This window comes from Delphinapterus leucas, chromosome 15, assembly GCF_059928025.1.
Source record: "Delphinapterus leucas isolate spDelLeu-1000000601 "Yukka" chromosome 15, BTC_Dleu_Yukka2, whole genome shotgun sequence".
NCBI classification, from domain to species: domain Eukaryota; kingdom Metazoa; phylum Chordata; class Mammalia; order Artiodactyla; family Monodontidae; genus Delphinapterus; species Delphinapterus leucas.
In genome coordinates this window covers 36,000,299-36,019,496 of record NC_143143.1, presented here as the reverse complement: position 1 = coordinate 36,019,496, position 19,198 = coordinate 36,000,299, and the positions used below count along the sequence as shown (strand labels likewise).

The window sequence follows — 19,198 nt, the reverse complement described above, 5'->3', positions numbered from 1 at the left end:
TGGGGGCTGGGCTCCGGGCTCCTTTTCTTGCTCTGACCCCAGCGCCTGTCACGGTGGGCGTGGGGACTTCCTCTCAGGGCCAGGAGGGGGCGCTGTCCCAAACTGTAGAGCAGCCTGGGATGGGCAGAGCCCTGTGAACACACCCCTGTCCCCCCACCCCCATCGTGTTCCCAGGGGGCACCCCAGGAATCCCCACGGGGCCAGAATCAGCCCCTGCTCAGCTGAGGGGCCGGGTCACCCATGCCATGCCCAACTGGGCCCAGTCTGGCTCCCAGGGCAAATGTGCCCTGGGAACCTGAAAAGAGGCAAGGTGTGAATATTTCTTTGTTATGTTCACTTATTTGTTGACTGGACGCCCCCCCACCTCGCTCCGCATGAGGAGGTGGCCTTCCCAAAGGTCTGTCTGGGTCACAAATGGGTCACCAGCTCTGAAAGAGGAGATTACACACCCCCATGCTCACTCCACACCACAGCAGGCCCTGAGTTGGGTTTGGGGATCCTCAGCCTGAGTCCCATGTCCCCTTGAGGCCCTGTCACCTGTCCTCTTCTCCTCCCCCACACCCCCCCATGTCCTGGGTGTCCTCAACCACGTGCAGCCACCGGGCCGGGCCTGCCTGTCTTTGCCCGTCTTCCTGGTGTCAGGTCAGGTGCTCCTGGGCCCGACCCCTGCTGGCCCTACAGGGTCCTGGCCAGGCCGGGGCTAGGTCCCAGTACTGGTCCTCAGAAAGGGATCAGTGGGGGGCTCTCGTCCTCTCCTGAACACACAGGGTCCTGAGGGCCAGGCCTGGGCAAACAGGGCTGGCTACATGACTGGGCCCTATTGTCCGCTTCCCAGGACCTTCCTCCTCCCTCCTGTTCCCACAACCCCCCCAGGGGGAGCTGATTCTGGCCCCAAGGGGAGCTCCCCAGTCTTGTTTCCCAGCACAACGCTGAATGTCTCTAACATGAGCCTCTTCAGCCAACTGGGGCTGAGGTGCAGTCACCTGGGACACCTGCCCTAGGCAGGTTCCTATTCTGACATCCCAGGGAGCTGTGCATTTGTGGGAAGGTGCCACTAGGGGGCGCCCTCTCCCCACCCTTCTCCTGCCCTCAGGTGGCCTCTGAACCCCAAACCTCCCCCAACTTCCGCCTCATGCTGGATCTGATGCCTGGTGGATCTGGGTCTTACCATTCGTGGGCTAGAATTGTGACGAGTCTGTTGCTGAACTAAAATCAAGGTGTTGGCAGGGTGTGTCCCTTTCTGCAGGCTCTGGGGGAATCACTTTCCTTGCCTTTTCCAGTTTCTAGAGGCCACCCTCATTCCTTGGCTTGTGGCCCTGCCTCCATCTGCAAAGTAGCAATGGTGGGTCCTGCCTTACCACTTCACACCCCATCCCTCTGACTCCCTCTTCTGACTCCTTCTGGTATAAAGACCTTGGGATTACACTGGCTCACCCAGATAATCCACGATAATCTCCCCATGTTCTGTCCTGAACTTAATCACGTGTGCAGAACCCCTTTGCCAAGTGAAGTACATATTCACAGTTTCCAGAGATTAGGACATAGACATCCATGGTTATGGTCCTTGGATAGGGCAGGTGGGAGATAAACCTTCTAAACTTTCCTGTCTGAGAGTGACATAATTTTGCCTTCCCCTTTAATTGATGGTTTGCTGGGTTTAGAATTCTAAAACTAAGCTAATTTCCTCTCAGACCTTGGAAGGCCTTGCTGCATCATATTCTAGCTTCCCAGTCTAGATTCTTATTAGCATTCTGTGGTTACTAATAGTGGTGGTCCTGAAATTTTTACTTACAAGTGGCGTAGGAACAACAGTTCGGTTGGAGGCTGGTGGCTTGAATCTGCATCTGTACAGAATCCCTTCTGTTTTTTGGTTTTTTGTTTGTTTGTTTGCTTTGCAGTACGCGGGCCTCTCACTGTTGTGGCCTCTCTCGTCGCGGAGCACAGGCTCAGGACGCGCAGGCTCAGCGGCCATGGCTCACGGGCCCAGCCGCTCCGCGACATGTGGGATCTTCCCGGACCAGGGCATGACCCTGTGTCCCCTGCATCGGCAGCTGTGTCCCCAGCACTCAGGGCTAACAAGTGTTGATATTTTGGTGTCTTTGTATACATACCCAACTCTCATATGCAAAAATATATACAAAGCTCTGAATTGTGTTTACATTTAGAACCTGTCAGAAATACTTCAATTTTCTCTATATTCTACTAAACCTTTGCAAAAGGCAAAAGGGAAATAATAACCTTAGTGGCTGTCTAGAAAGTCTGTTCTGGCTTTATACAACTTTTTGGAGAATAAGAAAAGGAAGGGAAAAAATGTATGACCGGTGCCATCCACAATATGTGGTGAAAAATAATAAGCATGAGCTCAATAAACTAACAATTACCCTAGAAAAACTAGGCTTAGAAAAGCATCTTATGACTGTAAACTAAGGATGAAAGTTGCAGGTTTAACTGTCTTAGCAAATGTGAGAACAAGAGGAAGCTCCTCTCTGTTAACACTGGTTGGTGGGAAAACACACCATAGGACATTGGTCACTTATGATCTTAGCAGACAGGGACCCCCATGTCCCCACCATGTGGGTTCCCCCAGTGATCAGAGGGACTTCAACTGTCCACAGGGTCATGGCACTCCCAGCCCCAGTGGTGGCGGGATAGGCAATGCCACTTGCAAAGCAGGTCAGCACCTACTGGTCAGTGATGGGTCCCGGCTGGGGGTGGTGCAGGACCCTTGTGTCCAGGAGTGCCCAAGGCCACTCTCTGGGGCCAGGGTCATGTCTTTCGTGGAAAGCAGCTGGGAATACAAAGGCTGAAGGTTATGGGGCCCAGACGGTGGGGGCTGACAAGCCCTGAGTTTCTCTAGGAAAGGCCCTGCCCCATCACCCCTACCTGAAGCTCTCCAATTCCCTTCCTAGGTCTCTTCAGCCTGTCCCAGGATAAGTGCTGAGAGCAAGGGCAGTGGACACAGCAGGGGGTGAACTAGGGACCCTGGGCTCCCCTCCCTGTGCTTACCCAGCGCCCAGGGCTCTGTATGGCCCAGCTGGGCCCTTGGCTGCATGGGTCTGCGCCCACAATGACAGTAATGAATGACCCCGGGGGCACAGGGTTGAGGGTCCCCGGCCGTTCACTTTCTCCCCAGCCTTGGGCCCCAATTCCTGGTGGGGCTGTTGGGCTCCACCACAGGGGTGTGCCATAGGTGACCTACAGGGAGGGCATGTGGCTACTCAGTCCTGCTGTGGCCTTGTGCACCAAGCATAGACCAGGGAAGCACCTCACCCTGCCCAGCTCTGGGAAACAAATGGCTTCTGCAGGCTGAGGACCACCCATTTGGGAAAGTACCACAAAGCCCACATTCATGACAAACAGTGGTAGTTGGCATGAGGGACTGAATGGGAAGGGTGTGGTGAGCAGGCATGATGGGCCCGATAAAGAGACAAGGTCTCAGCCGAGGCCTGGAGGAAGGCAGGAGGCAACCAAGAAAGAGAGGAACATTCTAGACCAAGGGAGCAGCGTCTGCAAGGGCAGAGGTGGGCAAGAGCTGGGCACCTAGGCACTATGCGGCCAGAGTGGGGGGGGGTGATAAAAGGGGGGCCCTGCCGGAGACCCTAGGAAGCTGCAGGGGTGTTACAGGGGTGTTACGTGTTAGCTGGACTTGTTGGGTGTAGATTTGAATCCTTGTGGCTGCAGAGGGTATGAGAGCTGGCGGGGGTTGGGAGCGGGGGTGGACAGGGCGTCGCGGGACACAACCGTGGGGAGGCACTTCCGTCTGGTTTGGGGCTGCCCACCAGCGTTTGCCCACCCTCCCTGTTTGGGAAACCCCCAGGGCTCACACATGAGCAGGGAGGATGGGGGTCTGCGGGTGGGGAGGGAGGGCAGGATGTGGACCCACCAGAGCTTCTCATACCTTCTGCTCTCACAGCACCTCTGGATCTCATGAAAACGCAGATCTGGCCGAGCAGTTCCGAGCGTCCCGAGTTGGCCCCGCTGGCCTGGTCCCTTGGCCATGCTGAGGCTGGGTTCTGGGACCCCAGTGTGGGGGGCGGTGACACGCTTGCTGCTGCCCTTCCACCCAGGCCACCTGTGGAGCTTGAAGCCCCCACGCCCCCAGGACAAGCCTCAACCACGGGGAATCAGGAGAGAAGGGGCCATGCCAGGTCCTTGTCCCCCATGGGTGATGCTGAGGTGTGTCCCCGTGATTTCTCAGGGGATCCTGGCCAGACAGCGCCTCAGCTGCCACAAGGGTAACCTCCTCATCTGGGCAAACGTCACTAGCTCTCGCCCCTCCTGCCTCATTTCACCACTCTTCACTGGGGCTTCTTTGTGTCGCCTCCTAAATAAACTACCCGCACCCTTGTCCTGGTCCCGGGTCAGCCTTTGGGGGACCGTGGTGAGCCCAGGAGCATCCGGTGTCTGTGTGGTGAGAAACATGGCATGAGCGCTGGGGGTGTTTGGGGGCGTTTCCTCCACTGCACCCCACTCCAGCCTTTAGCCCCCAGTGACCTTGGTGCTACTAATGTCCTCCCATAAATTATTTTTCTGATTGAACTAACCTGAGAGGGTTTTGTTGTTTGCAACCAAAACCAGTATAGCACAGATGGATGACAATGATTTAGGACTTAAGGAGTGGTCTTGGCATGGATGGGACACGGGTGACCGTGAGGGTGTCCAGGAAGCCACCCGGGGCCACAGAACACGGTGCAAGGCTTCAACTTGAACATGCACAGGTTTATTAGCAAAGGGGACTGGGCCTGACTCAGCAGATGGCCCTGACTCTCGGGGGCCATCTGCTGGGCTCAGGCCAACTGTAGGAATGGGGGAGCCCAGAGCAGAGGGAAGAGCAACAGCGATGGGCAGGGGGCCGGCCTGCAAATGGTGTTTTTGGCCAAAACCATTTGGATCCACTTGTAGTGAGCACTGATGCTGGTGTAGACACCGGGCCAGTTGGGCCTACCACAGCCCACTCCCCAGCTCACGATTCCAACCTGATACCACAGCCCTTTCTTTTTGCAGGTCAAGGGTCCGCCTGAGTCACCCTGGGGAGCAGCATGGGTGAGCCCAGCCTGGGGTAGGGCAGGAGGGGTGAGCAGAGAGGCCGGGGGAGCAGGAGGGGCTGTGGAGCTGGGCAGACTGGATGCAAATCCCACTCCTCCCCCTGGAAGTAACCAAGCCTCAGTTTCTGCATCTGCAAAGTGGGGCAATAGTTTCTACCCTCCCCACCCCCAGGGTCGAGGTGAGGACCAAATGAAGTGCAGGGATACAGGTTGCTCTCAGGCCTGGGAGCTGGGGTGATGTGATACTAAGGCCCAGAAGCCCTGGTTGGGGACGGGAGGGACACTCACAAAGCAAGAATCCTTGCCACCTTGAGGGTCGCCAGCACAAACTATGTCTCCCCAGATGTCACGGTGGAAATCAGGCAGTGAGAATAGGTGGTTACACATGGTGGTGTTTATGATGCCGACCTGCACTTCCTGGAGGGTGTAAGGAGATGGCAGTGCTGCTGAAGAATTGAGGGGACAGAGAAAGATGGCATCCTGAGCCTCTCCTCTACCATCAGGTTGGGAGGAATGGCATAGGCTATGAAGGCGGTGGGTGGGGGGAGGCGGTCCTTGGGGCACCCACGATGCCTGGGACATTGCCCTTGATTCCCCTGCTCTAGCCCAGCACCCAGCACCTGATGGGTGATGAACAACATCACATAAAGAACCAATGGATGGACAAGCTGTTACAGGTTTCCCTCTCTGTAGCCTGCAGATAACAGGCCCTGGCTGAGGCTCTGGGGAGAGACCGTAGCACGCCTGAGGGCAGGGCTAGTGCAGCTGAGATGGTTTAGGATTAACACGGTCCAGCGCCTGGGTGCCTGAGGAGGTGGGGCAGCCCTGGTGCACTCTCTCCCCGTGCATTTGCGCATGCCCAGCCTCCCAGGATGCAGTTCGATCAAGCCCCGTTCTCAGGTAAGGAAAGATTCAGGAGCAAGATTGCCCTCCCCCACCCCCAGCAAAGTATCAGGGAACTGCCAGAGCCTGATATGAACCCAGGTCTGTCCAATTCCTAAGTCTGGGTCCGAATCACCTCCTTATCCTGCAGAGGATGGTGACCACAGTAACACTGAAAGCTGGTCTGTAAATAGAGCTTCCTGGCTGCCGGCTGCTCTGCTAAGCCCTCATGTATGAACGCTTTTAAGCCTCAGAACTACCCTCTCAGGTGCAAGCTATTATTATGCCATTTTACAAATGAGGAAGCTGAGGCACAGTGAGATGAAGTGTCTTGCCCAAGGTTTCCCAGCTAGTACAGAGTATATCAGGTCTGGGGGGTGGGGGACAAGAAGTCACCTTCTACCTGTGAGACTGAGGGTTCAGCCTGGGGCTGGGTGTTACCACCTGTCAGCTGGGGGGAGGGAGCAGAGTCTGCCTGGCTAGGCTCCTTGGCTCACACCCATTCAGCCCTTTGGGCCCAGGCAGTCTGCACACGGGCACTTTCTCCAGCCCCTTCGGGTGAAGGGAAAGGACGGGGCAGGTCCCCTGTGACTCCTCTATCTGCCCCCAGCCAATTCCAGGTGTGCTACCCTCTCCAGGCCAGTGAGCCCTGGCCTCTCTCTCCATTGAGCCCTGGGGCCTTGGGCAATTTCCATACCTCTACAAGCTTGCTCATCTGTAAAGTAGGTATAAAATTGTTCCCAGCCTCATTGGCAGGTAGGCTCCAGAAGGAAGAGAGTCCCTGGAACCCAGAACAGTGCCACGGACACAGAGCGCATGAGAGGAGCTTTATCTATATAGTTACTGTGGTTAAGGGTGAGGCAGGGCCATGCTGGACCAGGGAGCAGTGTGAGGCGCCGTCCAGTCCGTCAGGCTAGAGCCCCCGAAGCCCCTCTGGGGGGCCTGTGTCCAGCGGTTTCAGAGGATTCACGGTGAGAGCGAAACAGGTGGCAGCTCATGACAGCGCAAGCAGCCCCACAGAGATTCAGTGGGGAGCCAAGGCTGGAGCATGGCTTGACATTTCAAGGAGAGAAAAGGAGCTGGCACTCCAGGACAGGAAGCCACTCCGGCAGGTGCAGAAGGGATGGAGAAGCCAGAGTGGGAGGCTGGCTGGCGGTGGGGGGGGTGGTGAGCACCCTGCTGGGGTGGAAAGGAGGCCTTCCTGAAACAGCCCTTCCCAGCCCCACCCCTGCAGGCTGGGGCTTCGGGCCTGGGCCAGCGAGCCACCCTCTCTGGCTTCTGGCGAGCCACCCTCTCTGGCTTCTGGCTCACAGTCTCCGGAAGGGAGGGGGAACTGAGTGTGTGTACAGAAAACACTGCTCTTTAAGGGGGAGCAAGAGTGGAGAGTCACAGACTTCCCTGGCGGTCCAGTTGTTAAGACTTCGCCTTCCAGTGCAGGGGGTGTGGGTTCCATCCCTGGCCGGGGAGCTAAGATCCCACATGCCTCGTGGACAAAAAAAACAAAACATAAAAAAACGGAAGCAATATTGTAACCAAATTCAATAAAGACTTTTGAAAAAAATGGTCCACATCAAAAAACTCTAAAATTAAAAAAAAAAAAGAGGACTTCCCTGGTGGCACAGTGGTTAAGAATCCACCTTCCAATGCAGAGGACACGGGTTCGAGCCCTAGTCCGGGAAGATCCCACATGCCACGGAGCAACTAAGCCCCTGCGCCACAACTACGGAGCCTGCACTGTGGAGACCGTGAGCCGCAACTACTGAGCCCGCGTGCTGCAACTACTGAAGCCCGTGTGCCTAGAGCCCATGCTCCGCAACAGGAGAAGCCACCACAATGAGAAGCCCGCGCACTGCAACAAAGAGTAGCCCCCGCTGGACACAACCAAAGAAAACCCGTGCAAGACCCAACGCAGCCAAAAATAAATAAATTTATATTAAAAAAAAAAGAGTGGAGAGCCGGTGTGGAGAGGATGCGGAGCAGGCCAAAGAGGGGATGCTGCCAAGGTGGGGGCCACTGAGGCTGGTGCAGCTAGAATGAGTGGACATGACATTGCCACCCTCCCCCGCCCCAGACCCATCTGTCCCCAGCCTCACCCTGATCTTCAGTGTCCCCCCAGCCGGTCACCCAGCAGTCAGTCCAGTTCTCAAACTCAGAGGAGGAAAAGCCATGATACAGACAGGCTGGATGTACTTGGTGTAGGTAATGGAGGAGGACAGCTTCAGCAGGCCGATGTCATACGATGCAGCCCCCAGATACCTGGGGCTCAAAAAGATCTGCTCCATGTTGTAACGGTTGTAGTAGGCTTGCAGGTTCCAAATGGGTGGTGTGGCAGACAGCTTGCCAAACTGGACCAACCATTCATAGGGATCTCTGTTGCTGGCAGGGGAGGAGAGAGCCGTCAGGGGTCCTCAGAGGGAGGGTGGGCCACCTGAGCACACCTGGGGCTGCTCCCTGAGCTGAGACCCCCAGGCTGCTGCGGGGCTCACCCCAGGCACCATTAGCAGGTCTTCCTTCGACCAAAGAGGCCAGGGTAGAAACGGGGAGAGCCCAGACAGCCCCAAACAAAGTCCCACACCTGGGGACTTGGGGGTGTTGGCAGGAGGGTGCCTCCCCTGCCAGCTCATCTGGCCAGTCACTCAACCACCTGTCACCTCCAAGAACCCTTCTCAAAAGGCAACGAGCAGGTGCATGGGCGCCACAGCAGGCTGGGCTCAAAACAGCTACCGGGGCCACTGTCACCACAGGCCAGGCTGTGTGTCCAGCACTTACTTCAGCTCATTCCTCCCCCCGGCGGGGGGCGGGGGGCGCGGTCACCTCTGCTGGGAGGTGGGGTGAGGAAGGTGGAGGTTGGTGGTGCCATTTGGGGACAAGTGAAGCGAGAAAGAAAAGAACAAGACAAACAAACGTGCGTGGGAAAGTTCTGGGAGAACGTTCTGGTAGAAACCGCACAGGGTTTCCTCCGGGAGCGCCCTGGAGGACTCGCGTGGGTGCGTAACGGGCTGCAGCCGGGACTGCGCCTCAGGAGCACACGAGGGCCGTGTCTACGTGGGGCATGCGAGCAGGTCCTGGTGCAGACCCAGGGCCCGGGGTCAGCGGGCCGCCCGCCCCCAGACTCACTTTTGGAAGCAGTGCGCGGCCGAGAGCACCCAGCGGCGGTTGAGCAGGCTTGCTCCGCAGTAGTGGGAGCCCCATAGGCGCAGGCTGCCCTGCCACGACCAGCGCCCAAGCTCTGCATCTTTTCCACCCACTCTGCGTGTCGGGACAGTCCGTTGGCCACATGGCCCTGGGATGGACAAATGGACACCAGGCCGAGCTGCGGGAGGCAGGCCCACCCCGTCCACCCTCACCCACCGGGTGGGAGAAGGAAAGGGGCGCCCCGGGGAACCGCGCGTCCAGGGGTCTCGCCGCCCAGGAAGAAGGGGACGCTGGGGACCTGCCCCACGTGGTCCACAGGCGCACGCCCCTCCCCCACACCCAGGGGGGGCCCCATCAGTTACATGCGAGCATAGATGAGTTCTCGAAACCTGGGGCGGGGAGAGGAAAAGATGAGTCGCCATTCGCGCTCCGGCTCAGGTGCCCTGCGCAGGGAAGCGCGCCCCCTGGACGCCTTACCTGGAAGCAACAGGTCCCTATCCCGCAACGCTGCGGGTAGGAGAGAAAGTGAGCTCCCTTTGGTCTCCACGCGCCCCGCCCTTCCCCCATCACCCCTAGCTGCGCCGGCAGCCCCCGCCTCAGCTCACCCTGCCTCGCGATTTCGACCCGCACCAACAGTTGCGCGAGCAGCAGCGTCCCGACCTGCGCGCCCACGGCCTCTTCTTCCCGCCGCCTGGCGCCCCCTCTGCTTCCGCCAGCTCCAAGGCCCGGCTGGGGCGTCCCCTCGGGGAGAGGGAGCCACGGGAACCCTGGCCGCCCCCTTCCCTCAGCTTGACCTCTCTGGTCCAAGGGATATTTGGGAACCTGGGACGTCACAGTGCGCCGGCTTTGAGCTTCTACTGGGGCTCGGTCCCCCAACTAAGTACCTTGTTATGGCCCAGGAGCCAGTGTACCCAGACGATCCCTTTCTTGTCTGCGACCCTGGGGACCTGGCTGCCCCCCATGCTGCCCTCTTTTCTACCCATTCCTTCCGCTAGGAAGGACCAAGGACCTGCCCCACAGCCAGGACTCCTGTGAAAGCACATTAGCAAGTCCTCACTGAGACCCCCATTGGGGGTCTCGCACTGTTGGGCTGAGCCAGGAAGAGAAGACCCCTCACAAGCCTTTCTTGGGGAAATGATGATCTTGGGTCTTGTCCCTCCCTGTGCTGGCTTCAGGCTAGTCCCCACGTGTGGCCCAGGCTGCCCGCTGGTGGCAGGCCCCTGCTCCTTTTATCACCCTCCTCAGGACTTAGTCTTGAAAGTTGAAACTGCCCTTCACAATCTTTCTTGCCCTGGGTCCTGGGGGGAAGGAAATTGCCAAAGAAAGGGATAGAGAGACGTCGCTGGGTTGTTCATCCCAGAGTCCCTGTGACCGGTGACTCTACGGACTGGGAACCTGGGAAGGCTGTGACTGCTTGGTGCCCCTCTGTGTGTCCTGAACACTACCCGGGATGTGGAGGTGTTCACGGAGTGATGAGTCCCCCAGCATTGGCTTCTGGGGGTCCCTCCAGGCAGGGGAGCCAGTCTAGACTTGCAGGAGTATCCATAGGTGTGTATCCCCCTCGGGAGCCTTGGGTCTTGGGCCCAGCCCAGCAGCACCCTCAGCAGGGCCTGGGTGGTGACTGCCGAGGGCATGAGCCGCTGGAGGCAGGAGCAGGCAGAGCAGGTTCCCTGCCTGGCCAAGTGGGAGAGAGGGTTCCCAGATGGTGTCCTTGACCCAGGCACACTGGTGGAGACACAGGGGAGACACCTGATGCTTGGGGACAATGGAAACTTCTGCAGAGGATGAAGCCAGCCTGTCAGCAAACCTCCTGGACTTCTCGCACTGCAGAGGGGACAGTGGTCATGGGCTCTGGCTGGTGGACACAGGGACAGACTGCGTGCAGCAAGGGCTGGAGTTTTCCCCTAAGATGGTCCCCCTTTGTGGCCTTTGGCACCACAGAGCTTGTGACTGGCCAGTCACTGTGACCTCCCTGGATCAGGGCTAAGTTTGGCTCCTTGCACAAGACGAGACACAGTGCCAGCACCTACCTTCCAGTGCTGTGGGGACGGCCCAGGAACTCCTCCTCCCCTGCAGCCTGAAGGATCGCTTAAGCCGCAGGTCCTGTACAATCCTCGGGGCTGCCTACGGCTCTTGAGAGCTCTCTCCTCCCTCTGACCACCTTCCTGTCTCCTGCCCCTACTGTCCTTTCCTGGTGAATGCCATGCCTGCTCCAGCCTCGGGCCGGCCTCTCCCTGCAGACCCCTCGTCCAGATGGTCACGCAGCAGGCTTCTTCTGGGCCTTCAAGTCTCAGTGCTAATGTCACCTCCTCAGCTAGGCTTTCCCTGGCCCCTTCCCATCTAAAGCCGACTCCATATGCCCCCACTGACTGTCCTTCTCACTGACCTGTTGTATTTCCTCCCTAGAACTTAGCAATGTCCAAAATGATCTTGTTCGGTCCTTTGTGTGTGTAGCTGTCGGCTCCCTCCAGGGACTGTATGTGACACACCCAGTGAATGTGGAATTGAAGGGCTGATGGAGGACCCAAAGGGCCCCGCTCCTGCTCCTCTGTCCTGCGCAGCGGCCAGCAGGGGTCCCCACTCACACACACAGGGTCCCAGCCCTGTGCTCCTTCCTCGGGCTGCCGGCTTACATTTCTCCAGCCAGTTCCTGGGCTCCCCTGGAAAGATTGGGGTTGGGGAAAGAGGGAAAGAGCAAGTCCAGCCTGGCCCCAAGCCCTCACCGTCCACGTCAGGGTGATGTGGATTCCCCTGCAGCCCTGCCAGGAACCCCAGGATATGTTACTGCTCTCTTGGCCACTGAGCCAGGGACAGGGCTGCTGGGGAGAGTGGGCTCGGGCAAGCCCCGGGGTTTGCAGCCCTCAGTTTCCCTGTCTGAAAAATGGAGGTAACAGTAATGTGCACCTTGCAGGGCTGCTGTGAGCATCTGGTGACGCCCTGTGGTTAAGCTCCTACACGTGGAAGATACTTTCTCATGCACCCCTCTGGGGCTGCAAGGCACAGGGAGGATCACCAAGCCAGGGGAATGTCCTTCTGCCAGCTAGGCTTTACTGCGTCTCAGACAGACATGTCTGCAAAGGCACCAGCCCAGCACTGGGCGCTGGAAACCCCAGTTCCAAGAGTCCCAGAAACCACCCAAGGAATCCTTGAACGTGGGTGCTCCTTGAGACTCAGCATTGAATGGTGGGTGAGAAGCAGGTTCTGGCCCTGGGGGTCCACGGGGTGGCAAGGAGGGAGAGAGGGCATCTTGGGGCCCCCTGGGGACACATGAGACGCAGATGCTGGGCCCAGGGCTGTGAGGTCTGAAAAGGGATAGATGTGGGTATTGGGAAGGGGGCTTGTCATGGGGCTGGGTGGGGGGGTGGAACCAGAGAAGGTCCCTGGAGGACAGAGGATAGGTGGATGGTTGAAGGTGACTGTTGTGGAGGGTTTGGGGAGTAGGTCCCTGCAGGAACCGCCTGCTACACTCTTGGCAGGGAGCAGAGAGAGAGGGCATGAGTTTGGGATGCAGGGGCTGAGGTTGCAGGGCTGACTGCCCGGGTAGGCGAGGCAAGCCACGGGGAGACGGGGGTGCCCCCAAGCGGTCCCAGAAGCAACAACAGGGCAAAGATAAGATCCTAGCAAGGCTTGGAGAGAAGTTCCTGACATCCCGAGCTGAGGTCCAGGTTGTGCTGACAACCCATATGGTGTAGACGCTGACGTTGGTGGAAACACCCAGCCTCTTAGGGAGCCCACAGTGGGATCCCCAGCTCACAACTCCTGTGACAGACACGACCAGTGTCACAGAACAGGGGACTGTATGATCAAGAAAGGAGAGCTGACCAGCCTTGGGCACTGCAGGGAGAAGGAATGTGGGAGACTTCTGATTCCTAAATTTTTTCCACTTCTCAAAAAGCTAACATATGACCCAGCAATCCCACTCCTAGGCATAAATCTGGAGAAAACCATAATTCAAAAAGATGCATGCACCCCAATGTCCATTGCAGCAATATTTACAATAGCCAGGAAGTGGAAGCAACCTAAATGTCCATCGGCAGAGGAATGGATAAAGATGTGGTACATATATACAATGGAATATTACTCAGCCATAAAGAGGAATGAAATAGCGCCATTTTCAGGGACATGGATGGACCTAGAGATTGTCATACAGAGTGAAGTAAGTCAGAAAGAGAAAAACAAATATCATATAATATCACTTGTATGTGGAATCTAGAAAAATGGTACAGATGAACTTATTTGCAAAGCAGAAATAGAGTCACAGATGTAGAGAATAAACTTATGGTTACCAAAGAGGGAAAGTGGGGTTGGGATGAATTGGGAGATTGGGATTGACATAGATACATTACTGTGTATAAAACAGGTAATGAGAACCTACTGTATAGCACGGGGAACTCTACTCAATGCTCTGTGGTGACCTAAATGGGAAGGAAATCTAAAAAAGAGGGGATATATGTGTACGTATAACTGATTCACTTTTCTGTACAACAGAAACTAACACAACATTGTAAAGCAACTATACTCCAATAAAAAAATTTGTTTTAAGTACCCATTCTCCTCAAATGACCCTCGCATCAACCTAGCCTTCAGGCAGCTCCCCTCGAAGGGGCTCACTGGGTCTCTGAGCGGCCCCAAATGCTTGGTTTAAATGAAAATCATGCTCAGTGAATACTCAGTACTGCATTATTGCTTTTTTCCTCTACCTAATCTCTTGATTTCTGATTTAAAAGATGTGGATTTATTAGTTTATTGAGTATTTAGAACACTTTTTGCTTTATGTATGTCAAAGATCTGTTATTGGGGCATAAAGGCTCATGCCTCTTACATCTTTTCAGTGGCTTGTAACTTTTATCAATGTAAAATATCCCTATAGCTCATTCTTAAGACTTCAAGCCTTGGGTTCTATTTTATCTGCGATTATCTGCTACGTGATACTCCACAGCCACTTTCATCTTGTTTGCAATTTTTCCACCAATATATATTCTTAAATCAAAACAAAATTAAAAGAATACACTTATAAAGAAATTACAAGAAGTTAAATTTCTCAGCCTATTTATGCTTGGCCCTTATTGGAACAGACTTGCTGGAATCCTTGTAAAATAGTAAAGTACCTCCACTAACAGTATTATGGATTTTCGTTATTGCAAAAGAAACATAAGTTTCATATGATTTACTGACACCTTATGGGGATAAAGGCACATCCTGCCTGCTTGAGATTGGGTTTTTTGGTCCCAGAAATTATGTTTGAGAACTCCTAGATTATCAGAATTATGTAAGAGCCAGTGTATTTCATAGTAAGTCTGATTTAAAGACATTCCTGTCTCCCTCTCTCTCTCTCTCTCTTTCTCTCTTACTCCTCTTCCTCTTCCTCTTCCTCTTTCTCTTTCTCTTTCTCTGCTATGTGAGGACACAACAAGAAAGCAACCATCTGCAAGCCAAGAAGAGAGCTCTCACCAGAGCCCAACCACCCTGGCACCTTGACCCCAGACTTCCAGCCTCTAGAACTTACGCGGGCCTCTCACTGCCTTGGCCTCTCCCGCTGTGGAGCACAGGCTCTGGACACTCAGGCCCAGTGGCCATGGCTCATGGGCTCAGCTGCTCCGCACCACGTGGGACCCTCCCAGACCGGGGCACGAACCTGCGTCCCCTGCATCGGCAGGCGGACTATCAACCACTGCACCACCAGGGAAGACCTGAATGTGGATCTTGATGTTTGAAGATGTTTTAACCTTGCACGATGTCTATACTAACAATGTATGGGTTGTTTAATAAATAAATATTTAAAAATAAAAAATAAAAATAAAAAATAAATAAAGACATCCCTATTATTAAGCCATAAAAAAGAATGAAGTAATACCATTTGCAACAACATGGATGGACCTGGAGATTATCATACTAAGTGAAGTAAGTCAGAAGGAGAAAGACAAATACCATATGATATCACTTATATGTGGAATCTAAAAAAATGATACAAATGAACTTATTTATAAAACAGAAATAGACTCACAGACATAGAAAACAAACTTATGGCTACCAAAGAGGGAAGGGGGGGAGGGAAAAATTAGGACTTTGGGATTAAAATACACACACTACTGTATATAAAATAGACAACCAATGAGGACCTACTGTATAGCACAGGGAACTACACTTCATATCTTATAACAACTTATAATGGAAAAGAATCTGAAAAAGAAAATATATATACACGTGTGTGTGTGTATGTGCGTGTATAAAACTGGGACTTACCTGGTGGCCCAGTGGGTAAGACTCCAGGCTTCCACTGCAGAGGGCACAGGTTTGATCCCTGGTCAGGGAACTAAGATCCCACATGCTGTGCAGCATGGTCAAAAAACAAACAGACAAAAACCGGAATCACTTTGCTGCACACCTGAAACTAGCACAACATTGTAAATCAAGTATGTTTCAATAACATTTTTAAAAATAAAATTAAAATAAACAAAAATAAAGACATCCTGATGGTCCTATCATCATCATCAAGTGTTCCTTAGAACTCACGACCATTCAATAACCCTTTTTGTGCTCACAGGTACCTGGTCACCTGCTAAGTGTGATACTGAGGAGGTAAAATATGCATAGTCCTGGTGCTGTGATCTGAATGTTTGTCTCCCCCAAGTTCGTATGTTGAAATCCTAAGCCCCAGGGTCATGGTGTTCAGAGGTGGGGACTTTGGGAGGTACTTAGGTGATGAGAGCAGAGCCTTCATAAATGGGATTAGTGTAGATATATATAAATTTTTCTTTTTTTTTGGCCCCGCTGCGCAGCTTGCAGGATCTCAGTTCCCCAACCAGGGATTGAACCTGAGCCACAGAAATGAAAGCCCGGAATCCTAACCACTAGACCACCAGGGAAGTCCCTATTTATTTATTTAGTTATTTATTTTTGGCTGTGTTGTGTCCTTGTTGCTGTGTGTGGGCTTTCTTTAGTTTCAGCGAGTGAGGGCTACTCTTTGTTGCGGTGCGCGGGCTTCTCACTGTGACGGCATCTCTTGTTGCGGAGCACGGGCTCTAGGTGCGCGGGCTTCAGTAATCGTGGCACGCAAGCTCAGTGGTTGTGGCTCGCAGGCTCCGTACTTGTGGTGCAGGGGCTTAGTTGCTCCGCAGCACGTGGGATCTTCCTGGACCAGGGCTCAAACCCGTGTCCCCTGAATTGGCAGGCAGATTCTTAACCACTGCGCGACCAGGGAAGTCCTATTTATTTATTTTTTATTGAAGTATAGTTGATTTACAATATTGTGTTAGTTTCCGGTGTACAGGAAAGTGATTTGGTTATACATATATATGTATATTTTTTCAATTTTTTTCCATTATAGTTTATTACAAGATATTGAATATAGGTCCCTGTGCTATACAGTAAGTCCTTGTTGTTTAGATTAGTACCCTTATAAAAGAGTACCCAGAGAGCTCCCTCACCCCTTCTGCCATGTGAGGACACAGAGAGAAGGCAAAAGCTATGAACCAGGAAGCAGGCCCTCAGACACGGAATTGGCCAGCACTTGGATCTCAGACTTCCAGCCCAGGAACTGTGAGAAATAAAGGTCTGTTGTTTATAAGCTGCCCACTTTATGGTATTTTTTCATAGCAGCCCAGTGGACTAGGACACCTAGCAAAGCATTTGGCTTAGCAATGGACTAGCTTTCATAATCCTCTTTTTCCAAGTGTGTTCATTACATTCCGTGTTTCTACTCACATTATGTTAAGAATATACAAAGTGGAGGAGACACTTCTTCCTCTTCAGACTTAAATAATCTACGAGAATTCAGAGTGCTGTAGACAGATAACCTGGCCGATATGGAACCAATGTCATGTACGGACCTGCCTTTCTAATGGTCTGCTAATAGGGATTCTAGAGCCTGGCCTGGTCTCCTTTTCTCAACCCCTTACTTTATTTCACTTAAAACATTTTTTTATGGAAAATGTATAAACAAGAACTGATCTTGAATATCCTTCCACATCTCTACATTTTTCTCTCATGTAATCTGCCCCTTTTAAACGTTTGCTCTAAGTTCTGACCATGTTTCACTACTTTATCTTCAGGTTTGCCGATTCATTTTTTAGTTATGTCCATTTTATTATTCAGCCTTTTGGCTAAAATGTTTTACTTCAGCAATATTTTATTTTTATTCATTTTTTAAAAAGATTTATTTATTATTTATTTATTTTTGGCCACACGGGTTCTTAGTTGCAGCACTCGAGATCTTTGTTCAGGCATGTGGCCTCCTTGTTGCAGTGCACAGGCTACTCTCTAGTTGTGGTGTGCGGTTTTTCTCTTCTGTAGTTGTGGGGCCCAGGCTCCAGGGCGCGTGGGCTCTGCAGTTTGCAGTACGCAGGTTCTCCAGTTGAGGCGCGTGACCTCAGTAGTTGTGGCATGCAGGCTTAGTTGCCCCGTGGCATGTGGGATCTTAGTTCCCCGAGAAGGAATCAAACCGGCATCCCCTGCATTGCAAGGCGGATTCTTTACCACTGGACCACCAGGGAAGTCCCAACTTCAGCAATATTTTTTTAAAGTAATTTTTATTTATTTATTTATTTTATTTTTGGCTGCGTTGGGTCTTCGTTGCTGTGCACGGGCTTCCTCTAGTTGCGGCGAGCGGGGGTACTCTTCATTGCAGTGCGTGGGCTTCTCATTGCGGTGGCTTCTCTTGTTGCAGAGCACAGGCTCTAGATGCGTGGGCTTCAGTAGTTGTGGCATGCAAGCTCTAGAGCGCAGGCTCAGTAGCTGTGGCGCAAGGGCTTAGTTGCTCCGTGGCATGTGGGATCTTCCTGGACCAGGGCTCGAACCCGTGTCCCCAGGCAGATTCTTAACCACTGAGCCACCAGGGAAGTCCAATTCAGCAATATTTTAAATTTCCAAACACTCTTTCTTGTTCTCTGATTGGTCTTCTATAGTATAATTCTTACTTAATGCTGATAACCCCTTCTTCAAGCTTTCTGAGGACACCAGTTAGAATTTTCCAAGTTGTCTGCTGTTCCATGTACAGTAAGTCCCCTACATATGAAACTGAACGTTGTGAACTTTCAAAGATTTGAATGTGCATTCGAATGTCCAATCACGTAAGTTAGTTCACGTGTCTGGTGTACTTTGTCACATGCGTGCATCCTCTACAAGTGGTTGTGCTTTTGTGTACTTTAGTGTGCAGTACTGTATACAGTACAGTAGCACAGTGTCTTTATTTCAAGCCCAGGATGTCGGGAAGTAAGCATAAAAGCAGCAGTGATGTAGCTGGTACTACTGTATTTTTCAAGGTACTGTATTGTAAGATTAAAAGTGTTTTCTTGGGCTTCCCTGGTGGCGCAGTGGTTGAGAGTCCGCCTGCCGATGCAGGTTCGTGCCCTGGTCTGGGAAGATCCCATATGCCGTGGAGCGGCTGGGCCCGTGAGCCATGGCCGCTGAGCCTGTGTGTCCGGAACCTGTGCTCTGCAACAGGAGAGGCCACAACAGTGAGAGGCCCGCGTACCTCAAAAAAAAAAAAAAAAAAGTTTTCTTTATGGACTTCCCTGGTGGTCCAATGGCTAAGACTCCATGTTCCCAGTGCAGGGGGCCTAGGTTCGATCCCTGGTCAGGGAAGTAGATCCCACATGCCGCAACTAAGAGTTTGCATGCCACAACTAAAAGATTCCCGAGTGCCACAACTAAAGACCCCGCATGCCACAACGAAGATCTTGTGTGCTGCAACTAAGACCCAGCGCAGCCAAATAAATAAATATTTTTTTAAAGTTTTCTTTATTTTTTGTGTTTGTTTTTTATGTATTATTTGTGTGAAAGTATTATAAAGATATTACAGTACAGTACTATATAGCCGATTGTGTTAGGCGGGTACCTTGGCTAACTTTGTTGGACTTATGAACGGAACTCGTTCGTATGTAGGGGACTTACTGTATTATCTCAGGTTTCCTTGGAGTCAGTTCATTTTATTGAAATAGATCCTTCTGGTGCATGCGCAAATTTCCTGCAAATATTTCTTCATCCTTGGTTGCTGTGCAGTAAAAGGTTAACTGAACAGGCCTAGGATGTTCAAACCCTGCACAATCCAAAGAAAGGACTGGCCCTTGCCCACCTCCTAGGAAATAACCTCTGAGCCCTTGGAATGTCCTGCCTGAAAAGACTGTCTTTGTAGACCT

General features: G+C 52.9%; 1 protein-coding gene across 1 annotated transcript; it reads right to left on the bottom strand.

The window, feature by feature from the left end:
• Window positions 1-4,655: 4,655 nt before the first annotated feature.
• Window positions 4,656-10,024, bottom strand: LOC111184981 (testisin-like). The gene is given in 9 exon segments (XM_089895408.1): window positions 4,656-5,027; window positions 5,334-5,488; window positions 8,021-8,087; window positions 8,090-8,303; window positions 9,045-9,210; window positions 9,425-9,451; window positions 9,540-9,569; window positions 9,668-9,791; window positions 9,947-10,024. Coding segments are annotated over 9 exon segments (1,101 nt in total). The 3' UTR covers window positions 4,656-4,787.
• Window positions 10,025-19,198: the final 9,174 nt, after the last annotated feature.